Here is a 21,628-nt window from a genome sequence, read left to right on the forward strand (position 1 = left end):
CGCCTGCCTTTACTATGGCTATGGTCGGCTGTCGGACAGACGGGGAACTGATCAAAGTTTTTGTTTTTCTCGAACAGTGAGCCCAGCTAGGAACAGTGGGGATATACCAACCAGTTTTCTATCAAGCATGCCGTGGTTCAGCAATCAGAACCTTACTGCATGTCCGGGAAATTGCTTGGTAGATTCCCTGCTAGCAATGAGGAATTTTCAGGAACAAGGCCCAACAAAGAGATACCAATAAGTATTGCTCCAATCTCCAACTAGCAGTCTTCATAGTTGCGATGTAGATATAAAGCCGTCTATTATCTAAAGCCACCCCGCTCTACCAAAAGCCTGCTAACCTAGAAATGATGTACACGCCTCATAAAACACCTTGTGGCCCACGATTTTATCCCCTTTGAGTCGTCAAGACAGTCCAGACCGGAATCTCGGCGTTGTGGGACTGTTGAGATCGATGCTCTCATCATCCTCATCGGACCCCATCTCAAACGCCCCCATCATGGCCTCATCATCACTAGACGCGCCAAGAGGCACGAAATCGCTCATCTTCACCCCGTTGCTTCCCGCCGAGTGGTCCGCCTTGTGCACCAACCAACGCCTATTATTCTCGAACCACCTGTCTGTATCCTCCAAGCTGCGTCCTTTCGTCTCGACCACGAAGTAATAAACCAGGGGTACGAACAACGCGTTCAGAACGGCGTAGACGAGGTAAAGTCCCCATTTCAGATGTTCAATGCCTGGCGGCGTCGTCTGCACGACCACGTAGTTGAACAGCCAGTCGCAGGCCGTAGCCAGAGCGGCGCCTTTGGTCCGCATGCTCAGCGAGCTGACTTCGGCCGGGTAGAGCCACGGCACGCTGATCCAGCCGGAGGAGAAAATGGTGAAGTAGAGCCAGATGAAGGCAGTTGCAATGATGCCAGGCGTGTGTGAGTCGGGGTTCACGAGGCCGGTACCCACGCCTATCGAGACACCCAAGAATGCCACAGACATAACCCCCGCCCCGAACATGAGAAGAGGCCGGCGGCCGATGCGCTCAATCCACGCAATGGACGCCGTGGTGGTCAGGAAGAACGAGATGGCGTTCGCGGCGGCGACAAGACGAGCAGTAGGTTCGGAGAGGCCAACGCTGCGGTGTAGCACGACTGGCAGGTAGTACGCTAGGACGTTGATGCCCGAGAGCTGCTGGGCAGTCTGCAACATCATGCCTAGAAGCATGCGGCGCGTGGCCAGACCGCCGCGGAAAATTTGGGCCCAGGATGCGCGAACGGCTTGCTCGGCTTTGACGGAGGCGCGGATTTCCTCGAACTCATGGGCAACGTCATGTTCACTGAGAATAGCGAGGACATGCTTAGCTTCGGCGTCGCGCTTGCGGGCGAGGAGCCAGCGTGGGGACTCAGGGAGCATGGGGACCATGGTAAGGATAATAACGACAAAGACAAGCTGGATGCCTATTAGGGGTTTGAGATTAGTGCCACGTAGGAGAATGAGGCAATGGATCACGAACCTAGTGGGAAGCGCCATTGCGTCTCCGTCATCATGCCGCTGAACGCCAATGTGACGAAATTGCTAATCACGAAGCCTAACACGTTGACGGCCATCTCCTTGACCACTGCCGTGCCCTTGGCACTGGCATGGCTGGTCTCCACATGCCACACGGGAGCCGTTGCCGTGTTCCCGCCATTGCCAATCCCAGCTATGAGGCGACCCCAAATCATTTGGTTCATGTTCACCGACACGGTCTGGACGATGATGCCAATGCCCATAATGACGGTGAACAACATCAACATGCGCCGACGACCCAGCTTCTCGCCCACAGCCAGCGTCAAGATGGCACCAAAGAAACATCCTGGTCACACGGTGAGCTCTCACTGATCAAACCCCCATGTCGGAAAATTGTGGTTGAATTACCCAAATCGTAGACAGACACCACGAACCCCTCAACTGCAGGCGAGGGGTGGTTGAAATACTCCTGAAACTCAGCCGCAACAATGATGCCGCCGAAGACACCCTGCTCGTACCCGAACAGCAGCATGGCCGTGCCGGCGGCGAATGAGATGGCCGAATGGAGCGCCTTGGTCGTCTTAAAAAAGCGATGTTGGGGGGGCACATTGTCATCGAGTTGCAATCCTTTCCGTTCATGGTCTACTTCGTCGTGGTGACCATGGTTGTGATGGTGATTGCGATTGTGCTGGCTGAGGTTGCGCTCCTCGGCTTTAGCAAAGGACAGACGCGCATCATCTGGCTCGCTGTTGGAGCGGCGCAGGCGCGTGTATGTGTCGCCCATGATGATGTTGAAAGCAAACAAAAGAGAGTTGCCGCGCCGTAGTATGTGGGTTCACTTTGCCATTTCACCAGACAAGGCGTGTGCTGAGCGGACTTCAAGTTGGTGGACTGAGAGACAATCTGAACCGGACATGATGGCATCAGCGGCCGCCCCGACCGTGCTACGCGGCGCCTTGGATTCAGGAGGCCGCATGAACGCCAATTTGCTGCTATCAGGGGTGTGATCGACGCTGTGGCTGAGATTGCGATGCTACGGGAATTCTTCTCATTTCATTGGTGCTTGAAAATGCCAAGTTCGATTAATCGTTTGGACGCCACAGGTTAGCCACGGGATGACAGGGGCGTTCAGCTTGCCCAGAGCGCCTCCAACAAATGATTTCATACATGTAAATGTCCGCCTGGACACGGTACTTGCAAAGACTTTTACTAAAATACGGAAAACTCGTATATATACGTAGAAAAGCTACTGTCCTTATTTAGAGGTTGTGAATTTATAAAATGTAATTTTCGGTTCATCTATCCTTTGTAAGCAAATTAAAGCTATGTCTTTGTATGTTAAATATCTGTGGATTTTATGCTTCCTATAACCTAGGATCTAGTGGATATAAAATAAAGCAAAACAACAGTTATAGTCTTTCGCTCTCAAAATATAAGGAACAAGATGTCTTTTCATTTCCAGGCTTTCCGCAAATTAGTTCTTATAAGTTAAATATGTAGTATCTGTGGGATCGCACTCGTTCTGGCATTCCGGCTACATACGAAGGTCAACAGGGGAAGTACAGGTGGGGGATTCCAAGCCGCCCAAGGGCACTAGAGTATCCCAGGTGCACCTCACCATGACCGCAGGCCACCATTTCCACAGGATCTTGACGCACTTTACGTAAAAATTAGTGTATCCAAATTATTGTTTAACCCGCTTTGCTCGTCCGTGCCGCCCTTGCCTTGCCGAGAAGCCGATGCATATTAGCCCTGGTCATAAGACTAGATGGACACGTTGATCGTGGCATCCGTGATGGTTGAGAGTGCAACTGTACTCAATTAGCCTCTAATGTACAAGATTACTTTCGGGAGATGAAGAGTATAGGTAAGGTCTTGACTCTTGACCGTTAAGTTGGAGCTTTGAGTTCCACCTAATAATATGGCAATTGGCAACTTCCCGGTACGCATATCTGACTTGCACTGTGCCAGCAAGATAGTCAGTCCATGCTTACTCCGCATTATATTCAGGTATCCGCCATCTTCGAAAAAGAAATAGAAACTGCGCTATAGCAATTACGCAAGGGAAATCGTGTTATCATAACTTTTAATCTCCCATGTCAGAATCTTTGTCATTAGGTTTAAGTGTGGTGAACATGTGCGTACTTGAGATTGAATAACAAGTTTTTGCTATCTTGACTAGCCCCAAGGGGTTTGTATATAATTAAACAAATTTTCTTTCCATTGTTGTGTAGCTAGGAGAAAGTGTTGATCCTCCATGGTTACGGGTGTATTCGTGGTGTGCTCTTCAACACCCAAACACACATAAATAATAATTTCTGACCAGGTCCATGCACAGCTTTTGTGTCGTTTGGCATGGAGGCTTCAAATCAAGCACCGAGCTCGCCTGGCACGTCTGGTACAGTCTGGATGACACTTCAGGCCGCTGTATACGATCTTTGCCGACGCAACGGGGTTTATCTCCCAAGCATCAAAAGTTTTGAAAGGAGTTTAGCTTTTCCGAAGGCACATGCACAGTATTGTTGCTCTTGAATATATCCAGAAGGTGCTTTTGCCTCAGCCTATTCTCAGCGGCTAATACTCCGACAACACAGCCTTCACCAATGGAGCCGATGGTTCACATCGTACATGCTATATTCGATGACCTTACTTTCCCGGAAGGCGACAAGGACCTGGCTATAGAGAGGCGAGAGGCTATTGTCAAGATCGCGCTGGAGAAATTCGTCAAGGCATAGAAAAGCCTCTCAAGCCTCACTTCGAGCAGCTGCGAAAAACAGCGCAGATAACACTGAATAATATTACTCCCCAGACTTACCAGAAGTTATTCCAGGAAGCACTGACAGACATGGTCATTGGGAATAAGGACCGAACTGCTGGCCCCGATCCCATGAACAACCACCTCTCACACGTCCTATGTATTGCGCAACGTCGGCAAGATGGAAAGGAACCAGCATCTGATTCTGATATAGACGAATTGGAAATACGTAATTCCATTGAATGACATCCTTTCACTTAGCTGCCTAAGTCGATCAAACCCAGGTGTTCATACTGCAAAGCGCCCGGGGCTACATTTCGTTGCGGCAGCTGCCACATTGTCAAACGCAATCGCACTCTACTCAGCCATCAGCACTGCAGCCGGGAAGTCAGAAAAAGCACTGGCCGCAGCACAAGGCCAACTGCACCGCCCAAAGACACCTCCACCGCGCTGCCCACTTGATGCGTGTCATCCTCGTCATCCTTCTCAAGGCTGCCTTTCAGCATAGCGGCAAGCTGAAAGACGTCGGGAAAAAGCAATGGTGGATGTCGCTGCGTTCAACAAGAGAAGCTCAGAGTTCCAGTTTGATGACTGGATGCGCGGTCGCCTGGGCCATCCCCTCATCAACCCGCTGGAAGAGGCCCATTTCTCGTGTGAGGAGCACATGATAGCTGTTATCATGGCGGTTGAGCCGCATCAGCTTTCTTTGATAGTTGAGCCTCTTCTGGAGGGTTTCCTCAGGCGTAAGTCAAAGTCCTATATGTTACATGTCAATAGATGATCACCTCTAACATTCGTATAGCCATCGTCGATGTCGTTAAAGAGGTCTACTTCACGCCCAAAAACGCCGCGATCGGCATGTCGATTTCTCTGGATCGAATGAAACCACCCCGCTTTTCCATGTGTAGTCCTCATGCCGTCTGGATCGTTTCCTGGAACGGCGGAGGGTGATTTCGTCGTGGACCTTTACGTCCCCAAGTATGGTTGGCGCGAACCCATGGCGTACTGGAACGACTACAGTGCCTTTCGCTGCCGACAGGTTCAACTCGTCGTCCCACCGGTTCAGATGGGTCGAAATTTGGAAAAAGGGAACGATATGAGCACGAAGTTTTCTGCGGCTTGCGCTGTAATGATTCTACAAAAGAGGATGATGGCACCACTGGTGAACACTGCGACAGATTGGTTAAAGGAGGACAACCTTTCAGTCAAAGAACTTCACGAGCTCCCGACGGAACAGTACATAAAAATAGCCGCGGATATGTTGGTTGAGGTTCAGAAGACCTCTGACACTTGGATGGAAGATCCGTTGAAGCTTGGAATGCACCGCTTCTACACGGACATCAACCGGGTGGCCCGAGTAACACTCACGGAAGAAGGAAAGGATGAGCTGCCATTGTTTGATGGCAGGTCCTTGTATGCCTGGCTGGAGTCCTACTTTGCGAAGGCAGAGAATAAGGGCGTTGACTTGTCTGATGCCGCGGCATAGTCCTGCGGAGTTGAGAGTCCGAGTATTGGCTCATGCCCTCGAGTTGAGGAATTAGGGGGAAAGGATACTCGTCATCATAAAAAGCCCCTTCGAGACACGGCTGGGGTCTATCAGTTAGCTGAAATGTAGTAAAGAAATTATCTCAATGCAAAGTGCCCACTGCTTCTGTCCGGCTATTTGGTAAATGTAGACTCCTTTTCAGATGTTGCCCAGCCCTTCTCAATTTACGTTTCAGCTTCAGATAGTGCCGTCTTGTTCTTGTATCGTATTCTGCATATTACGAAGGAAGGCATTGTCACGCACAGGCGTACTGCACGGTCACTTACCACGTATTGTGAACTTAAGGGATGGACTAACTTGTAGAACTTTCGAAAACGTATACATACCATGTAAGCGAAATCTGAAGTATTGTGCATAATCGTGGTTCCACATAGGTGGACTTCAATGTCGAACCCCTGGAATTTCGTCAGGATTCTGTTTCGATGGTCCTGATTCAATGGAAATCGCGGGTTCATATGGATTGAAACCGGGTGGGGCCACGCCTGGCATGAATGTCATAAGTATCTGGGTGGTCGCGACTTGATCAGAACCATTGTATTGGACATCCCCTCGCCCTATAGACCATGAGACAAGTTATTCCAATATCAGAACGGGGACCCAACATACTACTCATATGCAGACGGCAGTCAATCGAGCAAAGCTTGTGCCGTATGGACTCGGTCTAGGGTTCCCAGAGTTATAACTGGGTGCCAGCCTGTATTCTGTCGTATTAGCTGCTGTTGTTGTTATTTTCACCTTTGGACCCTCACTGACCTCATCTTCGCTTTTGAGGTCCTAGGGAAATTGTGACCGCATGTCTAGATCGAATTTGACTCGTCAGAACCGAAAACAAAAACAAGAACAAAATACACTTTCACTAGCTAGATGTGCAACACAACGGGGATTATAGACTCCGTCTTTCGCTGCCTAGGATTGGTATGCCAACCGAAAGTAACCTGTCGGTGGTCTCTTCGACGAACTGACACTCGGCGAGAAAATAAGCCAGCATTTGATCTCTGGACTGCTTCCGAGTTGTTCAATGTTCCTCTTTGGGGAGAAATTGAAAAGAGCCAGACTTGGGACAGAGCGAGTTACATATCAACCTGAAACACCGAGTTTCTGATTTTGGGATAACTTGCAGTACCTGGAACCCTTCTTTCGCTATGGCTTGTGTACAGCGAGGCAGAATGCCACACATTCGGAATTACGCAAGGGGATTTGGTGGTGTCACCTTAACCATCCTTCCTCGCTGACGATCGTGACATTCCAGCAGAACCTAGTCAACATTCAATTATGTCTACAGGAGGTTCAAGCAATGTCACAGCAAATCTTGGAAGATAATGGTTGCAGCAAATAACTAATGGACTAGCCGGACGATAATTAAAACAGTACGGCGGGGTGCTCCGAATCTCGGGCGATTGGACGTGTGGGGTTTCGGTTAAGATGACATCGCTATCGGCGATAATGAGCCTCTAGCCATTGCTTGCGCCTTTACTTGCGGTAATGCAAATGGGCTGTTTTGCTTTTGGGTAGAAACCTTCTTGAAAGTAACGTCTGCTTGACTCAGAAGACTAAAGGTACTTTTAGTTGTGACGGCCCTGCCACTTGTATCAGCTCTCTGTAGGTCACGAAGAAGTGCCCATATCTCAAATAAAGATGCCTCTCACGACGCCGTCGGTTTTTCCGCCCAACGCGAAAGCGTTTGTTAAATTCCCGAGTCGAAGGAGCGTTGTGCATAACACCAAGGGTATTGTGTCGTGCACACAGCCTCTGGCGGCCAAATGTGGTCTCAAGGTTTTGCAAGCAGGCGGGAACTGCGCTGTAAGTCCCCTTTGACCCCGAGAGTCATGATGTATGCTGAACAAGTTGAAGGATGCCGCAATAGCTGTCGGTAGGTGGGCCATGAGCACCAAAATCTCTCACTTGACAATGAACGACTAAAAACGAGACACAGCTGCTGGCCTCAACATCACCGAGCCGGGCTCTACCGGCATCGGCGGTGACGTCTTCTGCCTTTTCTACGACGCCAAGACGCAGAAGATCTCGGCCATGAATGGCTCCGGCCGTTCAGGCCACAAGTTCACCCCGGAGACGATCCGCCACTCCCTTGGGATCAAGGATGGAGAGTACGGCAAAATCCCCATGAGCAGCGTGCACGCGGTCACGGTCCCCGGCGCCGCGGCGGGTTGGTGTGACGCTGTCGAGCGCTTCGGCAGCGGCAAGGTAAACATGGAACAGATCCTAGCGCCGGCTATCGAGCTGAGCGAGCAGGGGTTCCCGGTCTCAGAGCTCATTGGGCATTATGTGAGCTATACTATTTAAAGGTGAAAGGAAAGTAATTGAGCGTGCTGACTGACTTCGCATAGTGGAACGCGGCAGAGCAGACTATCCGTCATGCTTCGCCCAATTTCCGAGAGATGCTCAAGGACGACCCTAATGCGCCTGATGGCGTGAGAGCCCCGCGGCCAGGCGAGATCATGAAGAACCCCACGCTTGCCCAAACTTTTCGCACCCTGGCCACCGAGGGGAAGACAGGTTTCTACACCGGCCGTATTGCTGAAGAGCTGGTCAAAGTCGTTCAGAGTCTCGGAGGCCATCTAGACCTCGAAGATCTGGCCCACCACCTAGAAATGGGCAGCGAGCCTGTCGACGCCATCTCGCTCAAATTCCGCGGCCAAGGCATCGCCGAAGCGCTGAAGAATAACGTCCTCGGTGGTTCCAACCCCGACCTGGACCTCGGCGTCGAACTCTGGGAACACCCTCCCAACGGGCAGGGCATTGTGGCGCTCATGGCCCTGGGCATAATCCAGGAGCTGGAACTTGCGGGGAAGATCCCCACTTTCAAGGCAGAGGACTTCAACACGGCGCCCTATCTCCACGTCATTGTCGAAGCGCTACGCATCGCCTTCGCGGACGCCAGCTGGTGGGTCACTGACCCGAACGTGGAAAAAGTCCCCACGGCGTCTATGATCTCCAAGGAGTACCTTTCGGAGCGATCGAAGCTCTTCGACGCCTCCAAAGCCAGCAATATTGTGCACCACGGCTCACCCGCGCTGCAAAGCAGCGACACCGTCTACTTTGCTGTGTCGGACTCGGAAGGCAACGCAATCTCCTTCATCAACAGCAACTACGGTGGCTTCGGGACGTGCATCATCCCTAAGGGGTGCGGCTTCACGTTGCAGAACCGGGGCGCGAATTTTAGCCTCGACAAGGCACACCCCAATGTCATTGCGCCCAGGAAACGGCCATACCATACCATTATCCCCGCTGCAGTGACGAACTTGCATGATGGGTCGTTGCACTCGGTGTACGGCGTCATGGGCGGGTTCATGCAGCCGCAGGGACATGTGCAGGTGCTGCTGGGACAGATTGTGGGCGGACTGAACCCGCAGCAGGCGCTGGATGCACCGAGGGTGTGTATTGGGGCGGGCATGCCGGAGACAGGGAAGTCGTTGGATCGTACGGTGTATGTTGAGGATGGGATCAGCGAGGAGACCGTGGAGGGGCTGAGGAAGTTAGGGCATGATGTTGAGGTCATGACGGGGATTCAAAGAGGGCTGTTTGGTAGGGGGCAGATTATTCGGTGGAGTGTTGATGCGGTTGAGAAGACGGGGGTTTGGTCTGCTGGGAGTGACATGAGGGGAGATGGAGCGGCCTATCCAGAGTAGATATAGGCAGCCGAGGCAACAATAGCAACTCCACTTGGATATTTAGACCGCCAGGGGGAACTTATTGAACCCTCCCCTCTTCCAGCAACCCCTCCATGGTCGGTGCTGAGCATATTGGCCCGCCTAATTGTATGACTTGACGGAAAGCACTTGCATTAATATATATTTTTCCATAATGATGCTCTTGTAGTGTACAGTCATTCAAGTTCATACAGCCTTTTTGCCCTCTACCAATAATCCAGTTTCTAATTTCCAGCGTCTGAGCCTTCCATGGGAGCCAGCACTCCCTTTTCTTCCAGCATTTTTGCAAGCGAGCCGTCTTGGTGCATGGAAACAAGGATGTCACAGCCTCCCACAAACTCCTTGTCGAGGTATAGTTGAGGGATCGTCGGCCAGTCGGAAAACTCCTTGATGCCTGCAAAGCTCAGTGTCAGCTGTCTAGGACCTCAATTGCGCCTGTACCACTTGTTTCCAGGTTCTCTCTAGTGGGGCGGTCTAACCTGATCTCAACTCGTCATCCTCCAATACATTGAACGCCGCAAACTTGTTCGGGTCGACGCCTTGGAGTCCGAGAATCTGGATGCTTGCGCGCGAGAACCCACACTGCGGTGTCTCGGGGGTGCCCTTCATGAACAGGACCACAGGCGCGGAACCAACGGCCTTCTCGATAGCCTGCTTGGTGTTGTCGGAGAGGAGACGCGACTGGAAGGACGAGAGGAAGGGCGCGGGTCGCATGGCCTGTCGCGCCACGGGACGCGCAGCTTGCCGGAAGCCCTGTCATGTCTTCGGATCAGATATCGTCTCCGATAATCGGTGTCGTAAGGATACTCACGGCTGAAAGGAAAGGTCGCGACCACATCTTGATCTGGTATATAGGGCAAAACCTGTTCGTCGCGAACGGCAGTTGGTGAGTGATGCGATGAAGCTCGTGATTTTTGATCGGCAAAGGTCGGATGTAGCCGATGATGTAAATAGTGTAAATGTGGCGTTGAGCTGACACTTATTGCCACAGGGACCTTGCAGCCAATAGATATCATTGGGAAGTCTCTATGGGCCCATCCGGTGTGCCCCGCACGCATATTTCAACTTCACTCCAGTTTGTTGCGGAGGTATGTCGGTAATCGCTTGCTTGCAACACCTCGGCCAGCGATAAATGCCGTTCAACTTCACACCCCCTCATTACTCTTTATGGAATGGGAATTTGAAGAGACCATGAGGTCGTCTCACTTTCCTATGAAGGCCATTCCATCGTAAGTTTTCTACTTCTTGCAAGCCAGTAAATCTGATTTGTGAGGCCACCAATCTGCTGACTAAATCGACTTCGAGAAGATCCGATTGGGATGTTGGCAATCAAAAACCCCGCCCTCTGCACGAGTGGTTTCCCTTGGGTACAATCTGTGTCGTCCTTCAACTGAATCGCTCTGTCTGAGATTTTCCAGAGTCGGCATCTTTGCACTTGAGTATACAAGCTCAAATAATTTCAAAGTTGAGATCACCCTAAGCATCACTACATTTGAGCTGGACATAATGTTGCAAGCCGTGTCGTCGGCCCACGACGACCATCACATCCGTTCAAACTCCTCATCCATTGCCTCCATCACCCGTTCCCTCCATGACTCCCGCACCCACCTTCTCCTCGCCTCCTCGGGCTCAGTGGCCACCATCAAGCTACCCCTCATCATTCAGGCCCTCTCCTCACACCCCAACCTCAGCATCCGCGTCCTCCTCACCCCATCAGCATCCCGGTTCCTGGCCGGCCAGTCCGCAGAGCAGCCTACCATCTCAACTCTGCATCGAATGTCCAACGTAGACGGTGTCTACATCGATGAGGACGAGTGGAAAGAACCCTGGAAGCGCGGCAATGCCATTCTGCATATCGAGCTTCGGCGCTGGGCCGACCTTCTCGTCATTGCTCCGCTGAGCGCCAACACCATGGCCAAGATCGTTGGCGGTATGGCAGATGGTATCCTGACGAGCGTAGTACGGGCCTGGGATGCACGAGGAGAGCTGGATTCCGACGTTGGTCGGACTGCTGCGAATAACGAGAAGGCGGGCCAGGATGGAGAGGTTGGGGGGAATGGCAGGAAGACGAAACGCATAATTGTCGCTCCGGCGATGAACACAGCTATGTGGCGCCATCCGGTCACCGCCAAGCAGATCAGAGTACTGGATGAGGAGTGGGGTATTGGCAAGAATGGCAAGGGCGAGGGTTGGTTCGAGGTGCTGCGTCCACAGCAGAAAACTCTGGCCTGTGGGGATGTTGGAGATGGCGCTATGATGGAATGGAAGGAGATTGTTTCTGTGATTGAGGAGAGATTGGGTTTGACTTAAACGATACATATCGGGATACATTAACCTACAAGGCGCTTATAATGGCGAGTGGGGCCTATCTTCATTCGGGAAAACATGATAACCTAGAAAGTAGCGTGACATTCTTCCTAATCATTATGTTTTCTATGGTATAAAGATTGTTTGTTCCTTGGGATCTTGGTTTGCGTCCGTATTTTAAGAGACTATCTATGTTCTGGACCTGACGGGCATCCACATCGCCTTTCTTAACAGGCACGACGTGACTTATGAGATAGCACGTAAGTTTGTGTTATGTCTCATATCAAGGTCGATCCTCCCCCCTCTTCGCCCGAAATATATCTCACCACACAAATAGAAAGTCCCGAAAAGATTCTGCAATATCCACGTCCTAGAGCAAACTCGCAAATCTAGAAATCCTTGACCCTCATGTTCCAAGGTGCTCTAAGCCACTTCTCTCGTTTACTTTGGATATACAGATCACCTTTCTTTGTCGATTCCGATTCCTATACTTCCGTATCCGATTCGCTATAGGATGCCACTTCATCCAGTTAGTCGTTCTTCTACGACGCATGTTTTTAATCATGTGCTCAGTGATGCCTTCCCCCGTGTCCTTTTATACCTCATGAATCTCGGTAGAGATTTATGGCCGGTATACTCATCGATTGCCTTGGCGAGCCTACCTTCTCAGGTTTAATCGGGTTGGGTCGCTAATGGGAGGACTTGATTTGCAGCATGTGCGCTTCCTTGAAGCAATTCATCAGCTGCACGATAGTGACGGCATCCATACTCTTGGACCCGTTGACAGGTATTGCGTCGGCCGCGGGTGTACTAGAAACTACCAATGGGAAGGGATGGTTCAGTGATCTAACGCGACGCTTCGTCTGCACCTGTGTCTGCTGGAGTATCTGCAGTTGATCCGAAGGCTCCACCTGCTGATGTTGCTGCGCCGCCACGCTGGAATGAACTGATGAAGATGGAAGATACAATATACAGCATGACTACTTGCAGACAAGGTGGGAAGTTAAGAGAAGGATGAAAGGTGGAAATCGTAAGCTTGGTCATTGGAGCTCCAAACATCAAACTTCTAAAGGCAAAATGTAACAAAGGTTTTAACCTGCAGCAGAGCATTATGTTCACTTGTAGGAAAACATTGGCTATTTTGACAAAAGTGTTTATTGTCTAGCCAAGATAGGAAGGCACTGGGTTATTATAGAACAGGCTGTTTGCTTTGAGGTTCAGCTTCCTGTCAACTCTCATCTCCTGTCAATTGGAAACCGGGTAGCTTGGTCAGACTTATCGGCCCGTTTCATATACCCTTAGGTTCTGGACTAACACAAGTCTTACACGTAGGTATCAAGAGGGCTATATATCAGAAATGTCGGCGTATATAGAACCTTAGTTCGAATATGGCTATCTTCATGTCCATAGAACAGACCAGTTTCGCGACCCTTTTATTACGTATATTTGTGTTCTCGCCCGATGGAATACAATTCCTTGTCCAGTCCAGCTATATGCGATATCATCTGGGTTATCTCTAACATCTATGATGCACAAAGCCATTGCCACAAGTGGTTATATTAATGCTTATCTGTGTCTTGGATTCATTTGTAGATACTCCTGATCACAGTCATGATCCTACCAGAGTGTTTCCAAACAAAACGCTCTAACAAACAGAAACATTCAGAAAGCTTTCACGAGAAGCATTTAGACCATTGAAGTCTTGTCATGGAGTTAAGGGTCAATACCAAAGTTGAACTAAATTTCCCCACCTAACCTAGATGATTTGTAACTACTAGAACTGGGTTATCCTTGTATCTCAGTATTGAAGTTTAGTTTAAAGCTACTATTAATGATAATTTTATGAAGTTTCTATAATACTGTCCTGAAGGGATTATACTCTCATAATAGCTAGATATGTGCGGGAATTATATAGCCAAACGTATGGATGAATCTTTCACGAGCTACATCCAGATACCAGTTCTTTTATCTAATATAATAGTGCGATAATGATTATCAGTTAATAGCATAATGGACAGTAATTCTCTAGTAAGAGCCAACTACACCTTGGATAATCAGGTTCTAGGATAGGACCTCGAAGCTAAGGTTATGGCGAGGACCATTGATGAATATTTCTTTCCTGGAAGATTCGGAGTAACTAACATAATCTGAGTTTGATAATTGTAGCCTAGTCATCTTGAAATTAGCGGGATCACTTGAATATTTTTGAATAATGTTCTTTTAGGCTCTTACAGCTGCTCAATATTCCCAATTTAGTTCAGTGGTCACATATGGATGAATGTCAAATGAGAGGGGGCCTGTTTTCTTTTTATTCACATTCGTCAGTGTTAGACGGGATAGAAGATATCCACAACTTGTTAAGTCTGCGAACAGGAAATGGCAAACTTTGAAAAAATATCGCTTCCGGAAGACTCCCTTTGGAAACGCGTGAATATTTGATTTCTAAATCACAGGCAAGGGCCTGCTCAGCAGGCTGGGATAGGGAATTCCGGACCATGTCACTGGTAAATTCTATGAGCGGCAAAATGCAGTGAACACCTCGAGACTCAGTTCCACTAGTGCTCAAGTGGTGTGCGACTTGCGAACCTTGAAAACTTACACTACAAATTCAGGCAACAAGGCAACTATGGCCTGCAGCATCTATGGTTTCTGGTGCCACCTGCCTCTGCATCAGTCGTCGGTCACACTAGCCACTTAAACGCCGGCTCTGCGGGCCACAGACATAGCATCCCCTCATCTCGCATACTCTACAGAAACCATTCCACCTCAACCATACTTGTTTAGGTTGAGAATCAGGACACACCACCAGGTTCACATTCTGAAAATTTAAACAAGAAAATGCGTCGCTTCGTCTCGGCAGAAGAGGAAAGGGCGCGCGCTAGACTGTTTACACAGTCGATGCGTGGGCGCCACTATGGCCGCCCCCGACGAGATCATGGCGAGGCTATGGAAAGAGCCCAAATGTATGTGGCCGCGATGCGTCCTATCCAGCCCGTCACCAGCTCCCCCGATCACAAGAGCTCACAGGACCCCGTCGCCGGCCTGGGTAGGCTAGCGATTTTGCCGAATGAAATCGTCATGACAGTCCTCGAGCAAAGCACCCCTCGCACGCTGACCCGACTGCTGCGCATTAACAAAGCGGCTTCGACTATGGTCAGACTGCTGCCTGAGTTTGCATATGTTCGAGAGACTGCCCGAGGCATCATGGAGCGCGCACAGGGACACTACCTCATCATTATGAAGAAGCTCTTCGGTATCTTGACCTATCGAGGAATGCGGCAGCTCCTGATGAGCAAGGTCTGCGAGAAGTGCGACAAGGCTGGATCATCTTTCCGCATGGTCAAGGTCAAGGTGCTTTGCGATGAATGCAACAATCCGACGAAGAAGATCATCTGAAAGCAACACTGAAAGGTTGCTCGGCGAGTACTTCACCATCATCATCCTACAAAAGTGGGAAGGGCTCGTATTCCGGTCATCGGATACTCCAATACATTATTATATAAATTGGAGACACAACCTGGTCAAGGCTGGCTACGCCTACCTTTGGCTTCGTATGATAGCTCCGCCTATCTGAGCTCTAACGATGTTTCTGCACCACAAGAAGCTGTTGTTGTCTTGAGTTTACAGACAACTGAGATAAGAATCATTGGCCGATATCCTCGAGTGACCCTGATTGAGCTTAACCCCAGCTCAGAATAAATTCGAATTTAAGACGAGCTCAAAGGCTCCGAAGACAAACACAGCACAGCTGCGCCTATTGTGTTCTACAGTACACACTTCACAAGATCATTAGAAATCAACGGCTTTCATCATCATCTATGTTCAAGGGCACTTTCTTCCAGTGCCATCCTTGTAAAGATGTAGATAGCATAATCCAGCAATGGTGTGTGTGATGCTTTCTGAAGTTTGTTAATTTCGTCACAGGAGTTGGTTATCAGAATACTTACGTACTTTGGGGTTTCTCTGGACAGTCAAATAAATTCAAAGATGCTTCGCACAGTAATTTATTCTCAACCAAAAAGTACGTCTTTATAGCTACGGAGTCTGACATAAATTAGCTGTTCCCAAATATGACTCTCAGCACCCTATACCAGTGTGCCCCACTTCATGCCTCGCCGCTTTTGTCAAAACTTGCTCTAGTTACTCACTCTCTAACATCCTCGCACTACAGCAATATGGGAAGTTCTTCAATTCCAAGCGAGGTAGTCTGCAACGGTCACCTGGAGAGACGATAGACGAACCTCGCAGGAAAAGAGGCCCACAATGCTGTTATCCCAGGAACTTATTTGTTTCTAGTTCCTTGATGTGAGCTCGGACGAAAACAGGGAAGTCATACCATGTTCGCCAAATATCATTCCTGTTCTTCCGTTAATGGACGCTAACATAATGCTCGAGAGTTCGAACTTTCGTCGCAATAAAACCACGATCCAGACACGGAAAGTGTGAGGTAAGTACCATTAGTGCGAGCACCATGCAAACGCGAAGAATACGCTGGCTGTCTGTCGGAATTGACCGTAGTAGATGGGGTGATGATTAACCTGCCGAGACGTCCACTCCATTAAACTCTATCTGTTGCGATATGGGAAGAACAAAATCAGTCTGGTTGACAACATGAGCACGAGCCCAATGAAGGGATTTTCAAGTGCCGCAAACATTATTACGTGTACGCAAAAGTGAACGAGTGCAAAGAAATCGGTAACAGGCTTAGCCAGCAAGGCAGGTAGCAAGAGGAGTCAGTGTCAGGGTGACATAAAGAACGGTTGGGACAGGGCCGGTGAGGACCGGCGGAACGCGGCAAAGGTCAGGATAATCAAGTCAGCTTGGGAGGGAATAATCTTGGAAGAGGGCTGGCTGCTTTGAAAGTTCTTGGAGAAGATGAGTCCTGGATATGGTATGAAGATGTCGTATGTTGACAGGGCACGAGACATGGAACAACGCACCATGAGCTATGTTGGCTTAAGTGTCAATCTCGAGGCAAAGCCGACTAATAGCGCAAAGGTCTTATTTACAGACTTAACAGAAGCAACACACGTAGCTCTCTGCCCACTGAATTCCATTTTGCAGGGACAAAACATTATTTCCCCTTCAGGACGTCACGCACGATTCCCTACAGGATATCTCTATTATATCACATATTATGTGTACGGGGCTCGCTGCATAAATGAAGTCGAACATCATTCAAGCCTGCAAAAACGTATTGCCACCTTCCTCTCAAATGAGCGGACTTTCGCGTGACTTCACAGTACTTCAACTCGTCGAACTCTTACCACCCCTCGCCGTTGATCGCCTTCTTCACAACGAAGTCAAGCGTTTCCATATCCTCCGGCTTCAGTCCGATGACCTCATTATCCGTCTTCTCATACAACGTCTTCCCACTCGCCCAAATCCGCCTCAGCGTCAACAAGGCCGCAGCGGGATTCCCCTCAGCCCACAACTTCTGCTCCGCCTCCTCCAATTTGTCAATGGGCGTGTAATCCACCTTGAACTGCACGCCCGTCTGCTTCTGGAACTCGGCCAAGATCTCCTTGGGAGTCGTAACGAAAGACTGTACCTTGAGGATCTTGTCCTGCGATGCCTCGGGATGCGCAAGAGCAGCAGCCACCAACTTGCCAACACTGCATACTCGTCAATAATTAATCAGCTAAAAAAGGAGCGGAGCAACACACTCAGGCATAGTAGTAACCCCAATCTTGCCCTCCCCATCTCCCACAAGCACCGCATCCTTCTTCCCGGCATCAAACCCGCCCGCGACATCCAGCCCTGGCTTTTTGAAGAGATACATCTCCAGATACGGCCCGGTAACCACGTAGGTAACCTTGACCTTCTTCAGATTCTCACGGATATACTTGCGCACCTTGAGCTTATTCTGATGCGGCTTCTCATCATTGCTGCTCTCATCATACTCAATATCGGTGCCGTACTCGCTCGGGAAGAACCACTTGACGCTGTCGCTCTCCTCGGCCCATTTGAGCAGATCGATCTGCTCGAGAAGTCCGCCGCGCCCCAGGCACGAGACTACGGTGTCAATGCCGGTGTAGGCTTTGCCAACATCGTCGGCGTTGTGGATGTCGCCTGTGATGACGGAGAGACCCTTGGATTTCCAGGTGGAGAGGAGGGATTCCTTGTCGGGGTTGGATACGGTGGAAGCGGAGGTTAGGATTGACACGGAGGAGAGAGAGGGGATGGAGGCTCCCTTGGCAGAGAGGATGGCGGCGGTGATGTATTTTCCGATGACGCCGGTGGAGCCGATGATGAGGATTTTAGAAGGGAGTTGGGAGGCCATGGTAACAGGAATTTGTGCGAGCGTAGGTTAGCTATTAGGTGAAGTGAATATGGTGAAATTTAGATCTAGATCGAGTGAGTTTAGTTTGGTCGTATCTATTATATACGCACTTCACAAAATAGCACTTGGAGTTTTAGGAGTGAGATGAACAAGTGGAGCGGGCGATGAGGCTACGATGTCGCCATGCGGGGTAAATCTTAAGACCGGAATTTGTTGGAAGGCTCATTCATTTTCATTTTTATACATCGCAAATTCTGAAACCGTTTTCGATCATGTAGGGCTGAACTCAAAATGCAATGTCCCCTTACCTGTTCAGTTCGGATTCATTACTTCAATATCATAACGTTGAACGAGACAACTTTCCTCGCCAATATTTAACCTAATCGTAACCCTAGCCCTAACCCCAAACTACAGCTGCGGGCGTGTTTCCTTCATTCTGTCTAACAGATGACTTTGAATCTAGTAGTATAATACCGGCAGAGAAATTCTTAAAGAGGGTTTATTGGGCTCATCGGGACTTTCAGGGAGTCTGACAAACATTGATAAATACTATCGATGCCCGTAACATGTGGGTCTATATATAACTACAACAAAGCAAACCGGTGTCTACACCAACCATCCTTAAATTTGAGAAGGTGAATCTCCCCTGACGCAATGATCGCTTACTTTATATCATGCAGATTATCATCCGCCGCCTTCTCAGAAACCATATATAGCGGCAACGCCGGGAAGGTGCCGGGCAGCTTAGGGAAAACCGAAGCATCTACTACCCTCAACCCGTCCACCCCTCGAACTCGGAACTGTCCATCCAGCACCGCCATGGGATCATCATCAGCCCCAATCTGACACGAGCAACTCGCGTGATGCCCCCAGGCTTCATCCTGGATCCACTGCTTCAGATCCTCCTCGGAGCTGACCTCCTCAGGCGGCCACACGCGCGTGATATTCCCATCAAGCGGGGTCATCTTCTCAAAAGCCTTAATTCCGAATTCCACGCCCTCGTATATAGCCTGGAGATCATTGTAGGCGTCCTCGCGACTACTAGCTCCCTCGTAGAAACTATTGAATGTAATCTTAGGCATATCCCTTGGATCCGAAGACGTCAAGTTGACCGCACCAGCCTGGTTACGTCCTCTAGCCTTGAGAATCAACCAATTCCACGCATTCTTTTCCGCCTCAGCCGTAAACGTGTAGCCCGGGAAATACCCTTGAAACAGGGCTGGAATGCTTCCAATCCAGAGATCGTGGTCGCTTGTCTAACCGCACTCTGAATGTCGCTGCTGTACTTCCACCACGCTCAACCAAATATGGGCGGGGAGAGTACTATAGTATTACTCAGACGGCTGTAGAGGTGCCGTCGCTCATCTCTTCCAGGTCGACACTCCATGCGCTTCCAATGGAGTACAAAAATATTATTATTATTATTATTAAATACGCCGTAGGCTCGAAGCCCCCGGTACCTCTACTAGTACTCCCGTATGTCAAACCGTGCCCTAATGGCTGGACTAAATACATACGCTGCGTCGTCGGTTCGCCCTATTGGCGACTGCGTTGCGTTCACTACCATACTACGTTGGTTCTCAACCTACCAACAAAGTCCCCCCTGAGAAGATCGATGCTATCTGGGCCTTGAAGCTGTCCGACCCGTCCCTAGCAGCCATCTTACAATAGTCCCACTAACTACTGGTTCTCCTGTTGCCGTTGCGAGGTCTCTGCGAGAGTATAGTGGTCGTGGTGCGATAGCGGCCCGTAATCGTTCCCTCGGTCCTTCCAACAGCCCGCAAAAGAGGATTACGTGCTCTGCCGTCTCAGGGGCATCGCCACAGCGGCATAGCGGCGAGTACACGCCAAAAGCCCCTGTCTTGAATAAGAAGGCTGCTAGTCCTATTTTTTCCGTCCTGATCTGGCACAGCGTAGACGCCTCCAGTCGGTTCAGGCCGAAATACTTGCCCCCTTTCGGTATCTGCATCGAAGGGCCCTCCGGTTCCTCAGCGATAGCGCGTCGCTGGCGATCGTGATGCTCTGCTCCGGTGAGCCATCTCTTCCTCCAGTGGTCGAGGAGGGCAGCCGGGACCTCCTTTTCCTCACTCATCCACTCGGAGCCCCGGGCCTCCTTCTCCATAGTGTACCCTGCCGGTCGGAGTAGCTGCGACGCCTGCTTCCTCTTCGCCGGCCTATCCTGCCGGAGTATATGTGACGCTTTAGCGCTCGCGCTGCGAAGCAGATTTCTCTTCCCGCTAAGTCGTAGCCGTTCTTCAAACTTAGCAGCCCGGGCACTAAGATAGAGGTCTAGTGGCGGGATTGCTGCTTCTGCTTCCAGGTGGCGAACCGGCGTCGCTTTGTGGGCGCCACAGACTACCCGGAGGCACTCGTTCTGTATCCCCATCAGGCTCTTAGCTGGCCCTGCCGGTTCCTCACTTATAGTATGCCACGCAGTCGCCCCGAAGGCGATCGCGCTACGGATAACCACCGTATATAACAGCCTCGCCCGTATAAGATCGCAGCCCCACGACATATTGACTAGCTTTGTCAGGGATAGCTTTTGAGTTGCCATTTTTGTTTTAACACGCTCAACATGGGCGTGCCACGTCAGTTTGCGGTCGAACCAGACTCCTAGGAACCTCGCTGAGACTACCGGCGACACTGTGGCGTCCCCAAGGCGAATACTTTGCGGCAAGGGCTCTCGGGCCCTAGTAAAATGCATTAGCTCACTCTTGTCAGGAGCGAACTCCATCCCGTGCCTCACTGCCCACCGCTGACACGTAGCCCATGCGCTCTCCAACCGGCGGCAGGTCGTGTCTGGATCGGTGCCGACGCTTAGCAGGTTCGTGTCGTCCGCGAACCCGACTACTAAAAGTAGTGGGTGCTGCTCCGCTAGCTCCTCGTACAGCGTTGAAATGTATAATATAAACAGTATCGGGGATAGCGGTGACCCCTGGGGGACGCCAGCTCGTAGGGGGATTGGCTCTGACTCCTTGCCATCGAACCGGAGGCGTACCGTCCTATCCTCCACGAAGCTGCGTACCCACTCCTGAACCCACTCCGGGTAGCCTTTCCGGGCTAATATGGAAATCAGCCGTCTGTAATTGACCGTATCGAATGCCCCCTTGATGTCTAGCTGTAGCAGCGAGGCGATGCCCCCGCGTCTCCACGCCGTATAGACCACGTCCTCAACTATACGTATTGCCAGTTCGGTGGACCTCCCAGCGCGGTTACCCATTTGGCCGTTTGGTAGTAGGCCGGCCGCCTCAGCTACTTTGGTGATACGCTGGCTCATCGCCGTCTCTATTACCTTCCCTACCGTGCTAAGCAGGGCAATGGGGCGCCAGCCGCCAGGGGTCTGCTTCTGAGCTGTCGTTTTATTAGGCTTAGGGATAACAACCACCCTCGCTGAGCGGAAGCGCTCCGGGTAGTACCCCAGCCTAAAGCTAGCTGTTGCCAGATCCGCTAGGATCTCCCATAGGGGTTCACCGCAGGCCTTTAGCAGGCCAGTGGGGATCAGGTCGTCGCCGGGAGCCTTCCGAGCAGCCGTTCCTTTGATGATAGACTCGATATCCATTGTGGTCACC

General features: G+C 50.4%; 8 protein-coding genes across 8 annotated transcripts; 4 read left to right on the forward strand and 4 right to left on the reverse strand.

Annotated features, from left to right (window-relative positions):
- Positions 1-220: 220 nt before the first annotated feature.
- Positions 221-2,491, reverse strand: BCR38DRAFT_424834 (and other transporter-domain-containing protein). The gene is made up of 3 exons (XM_040859684.1): positions 1,909-2,491; positions 1,505-1,846; positions 221-1,448 (listed from the first exon to the last, which is right to left on the reverse strand). The coding sequence occupies exons 1-3, from the start codon at positions 2,282-2,284 to the stop codon at positions 406-408; spliced, it is 1,761 nt and encodes a 586-aa protein (XP_040719230.1). The 5' UTR covers positions 2,285-2,491; the 3' UTR covers positions 221-405.
- A 2,302-nt stretch (positions 2,492-4,793) lies between these two features.
- BCR38DRAFT_406821 (uncharacterized protein) lies at positions 4,794-5,741 on the forward strand (the record flags this gene model as incomplete). The annotated part of the gene is made up of 3 exons (XM_040858091.1): positions 4,794-4,998; positions 5,058-5,202; positions 5,276-5,741. The coding sequence occupies 3 exons, from the start codon at positions 4,794-4,796 to the stop codon at positions 5,739-5,741; spliced, it is 816 nt and encodes a 271-aa protein (XP_040719231.1).
- Positions 5,742-7,436: 1,695 nt separating this feature from the next.
- On the forward strand, positions 7,437-9,448 carry BCR38DRAFT_482420 (nucleophile aminohydrolase; the record flags this gene model as incomplete). The annotated part of the gene is made up of 4 exons (XM_040863502.1): positions 7,437-7,601; positions 7,653-7,671; positions 7,735-8,084; positions 8,147-9,448. The coding sequence occupies 4 exons, from the start codon at positions 7,437-7,439 to the stop codon at positions 9,446-9,448; spliced, it is 1,836 nt and encodes a 611-aa protein (XP_040719232.1).
- A 245-nt stretch (positions 9,449-9,693) lies between these two features.
- BCR38DRAFT_335347 (thioredoxin-like protein) lies at positions 9,694-10,183 on the reverse strand (the record flags this gene model as incomplete). Its single annotated transcript, XM_040855378.1, has 2 exons — positions 9,694-9,863; positions 9,949-10,183. 2 exons carry the CDS (start codon positions 10,181-10,183, stop codon positions 9,694-9,696), a joined length of 405 nt encoding a protein of 134 aa, XP_040719233.1.
- Positions 10,184-10,975: 792 nt separating this feature from the next.
- On the forward strand, positions 10,976-11,779 carry BCR38DRAFT_335925 (flavo protein; the record flags this gene model as incomplete). The annotated part of the gene is made up of 2 exons (XM_040855420.1): positions 10,976-11,467; positions 11,537-11,779. The coding sequence occupies 2 exons, from the start codon at positions 10,976-10,978 to the stop codon at positions 11,777-11,779; spliced, it is 735 nt and encodes a 244-aa protein (XP_040719234.1).
- A 2,835-nt stretch (positions 11,780-14,614) lies between these two features.
- On the forward strand, positions 14,615-15,172 carry BCR38DRAFT_482423 (uncharacterized protein; the record flags this gene model as incomplete). The annotated part of the gene is made up of 1 exon (XM_040863503.1): positions 14,615-15,172. The coding sequence occupies one exon, from the start codon at positions 14,615-14,617 to the stop codon at positions 15,170-15,172; it is 558 nt and encodes a 185-aa protein (XP_040719235.1).
- A 1,867-nt stretch (positions 15,173-17,039) lies between these two features.
- Positions 17,040-18,059, reverse strand: BCR38DRAFT_482424 (NmrA-like family protein; the record flags this gene model as incomplete). The annotated part of the gene is made up of 2 exons (XM_040863504.1): positions 17,040-17,391; positions 17,443-18,059. The coding sequence occupies 2 exons, from the start codon at positions 18,057-18,059 to the stop codon at positions 17,040-17,042; spliced, it is 969 nt and encodes a 322-aa protein (XP_040719236.1).
- A 662-nt stretch (positions 18,060-18,721) lies between these two features.
- Positions 18,722-19,141, reverse strand: BCR38DRAFT_406827 (choline dehydrogenase; the record flags this gene model as incomplete). Its single annotated transcript, XM_040858092.1, has 1 exon — positions 18,722-19,141. One exon carries the CDS (start codon positions 19,139-19,141, stop codon positions 18,722-18,724), a length of 420 nt encoding a protein of 139 aa, XP_040719237.1.
- Positions 19,142-21,628: the final 2,487 nt, after the last annotated feature.

The sequence above is a fragment of the Pseudomassariella vexata genome, assembly GCF_002105095.1.
Source record: "Pseudomassariella vexata strain CBS 129021 chromosome Unknown BCR38scaffold_3, whole genome shotgun sequence".
Classification (NCBI taxonomy): Eukaryota; Fungi; Ascomycota; class Sordariomycetes; order Amphisphaeriales; family Pseudomassariaceae; genus Pseudomassariella; species Pseudomassariella vexata.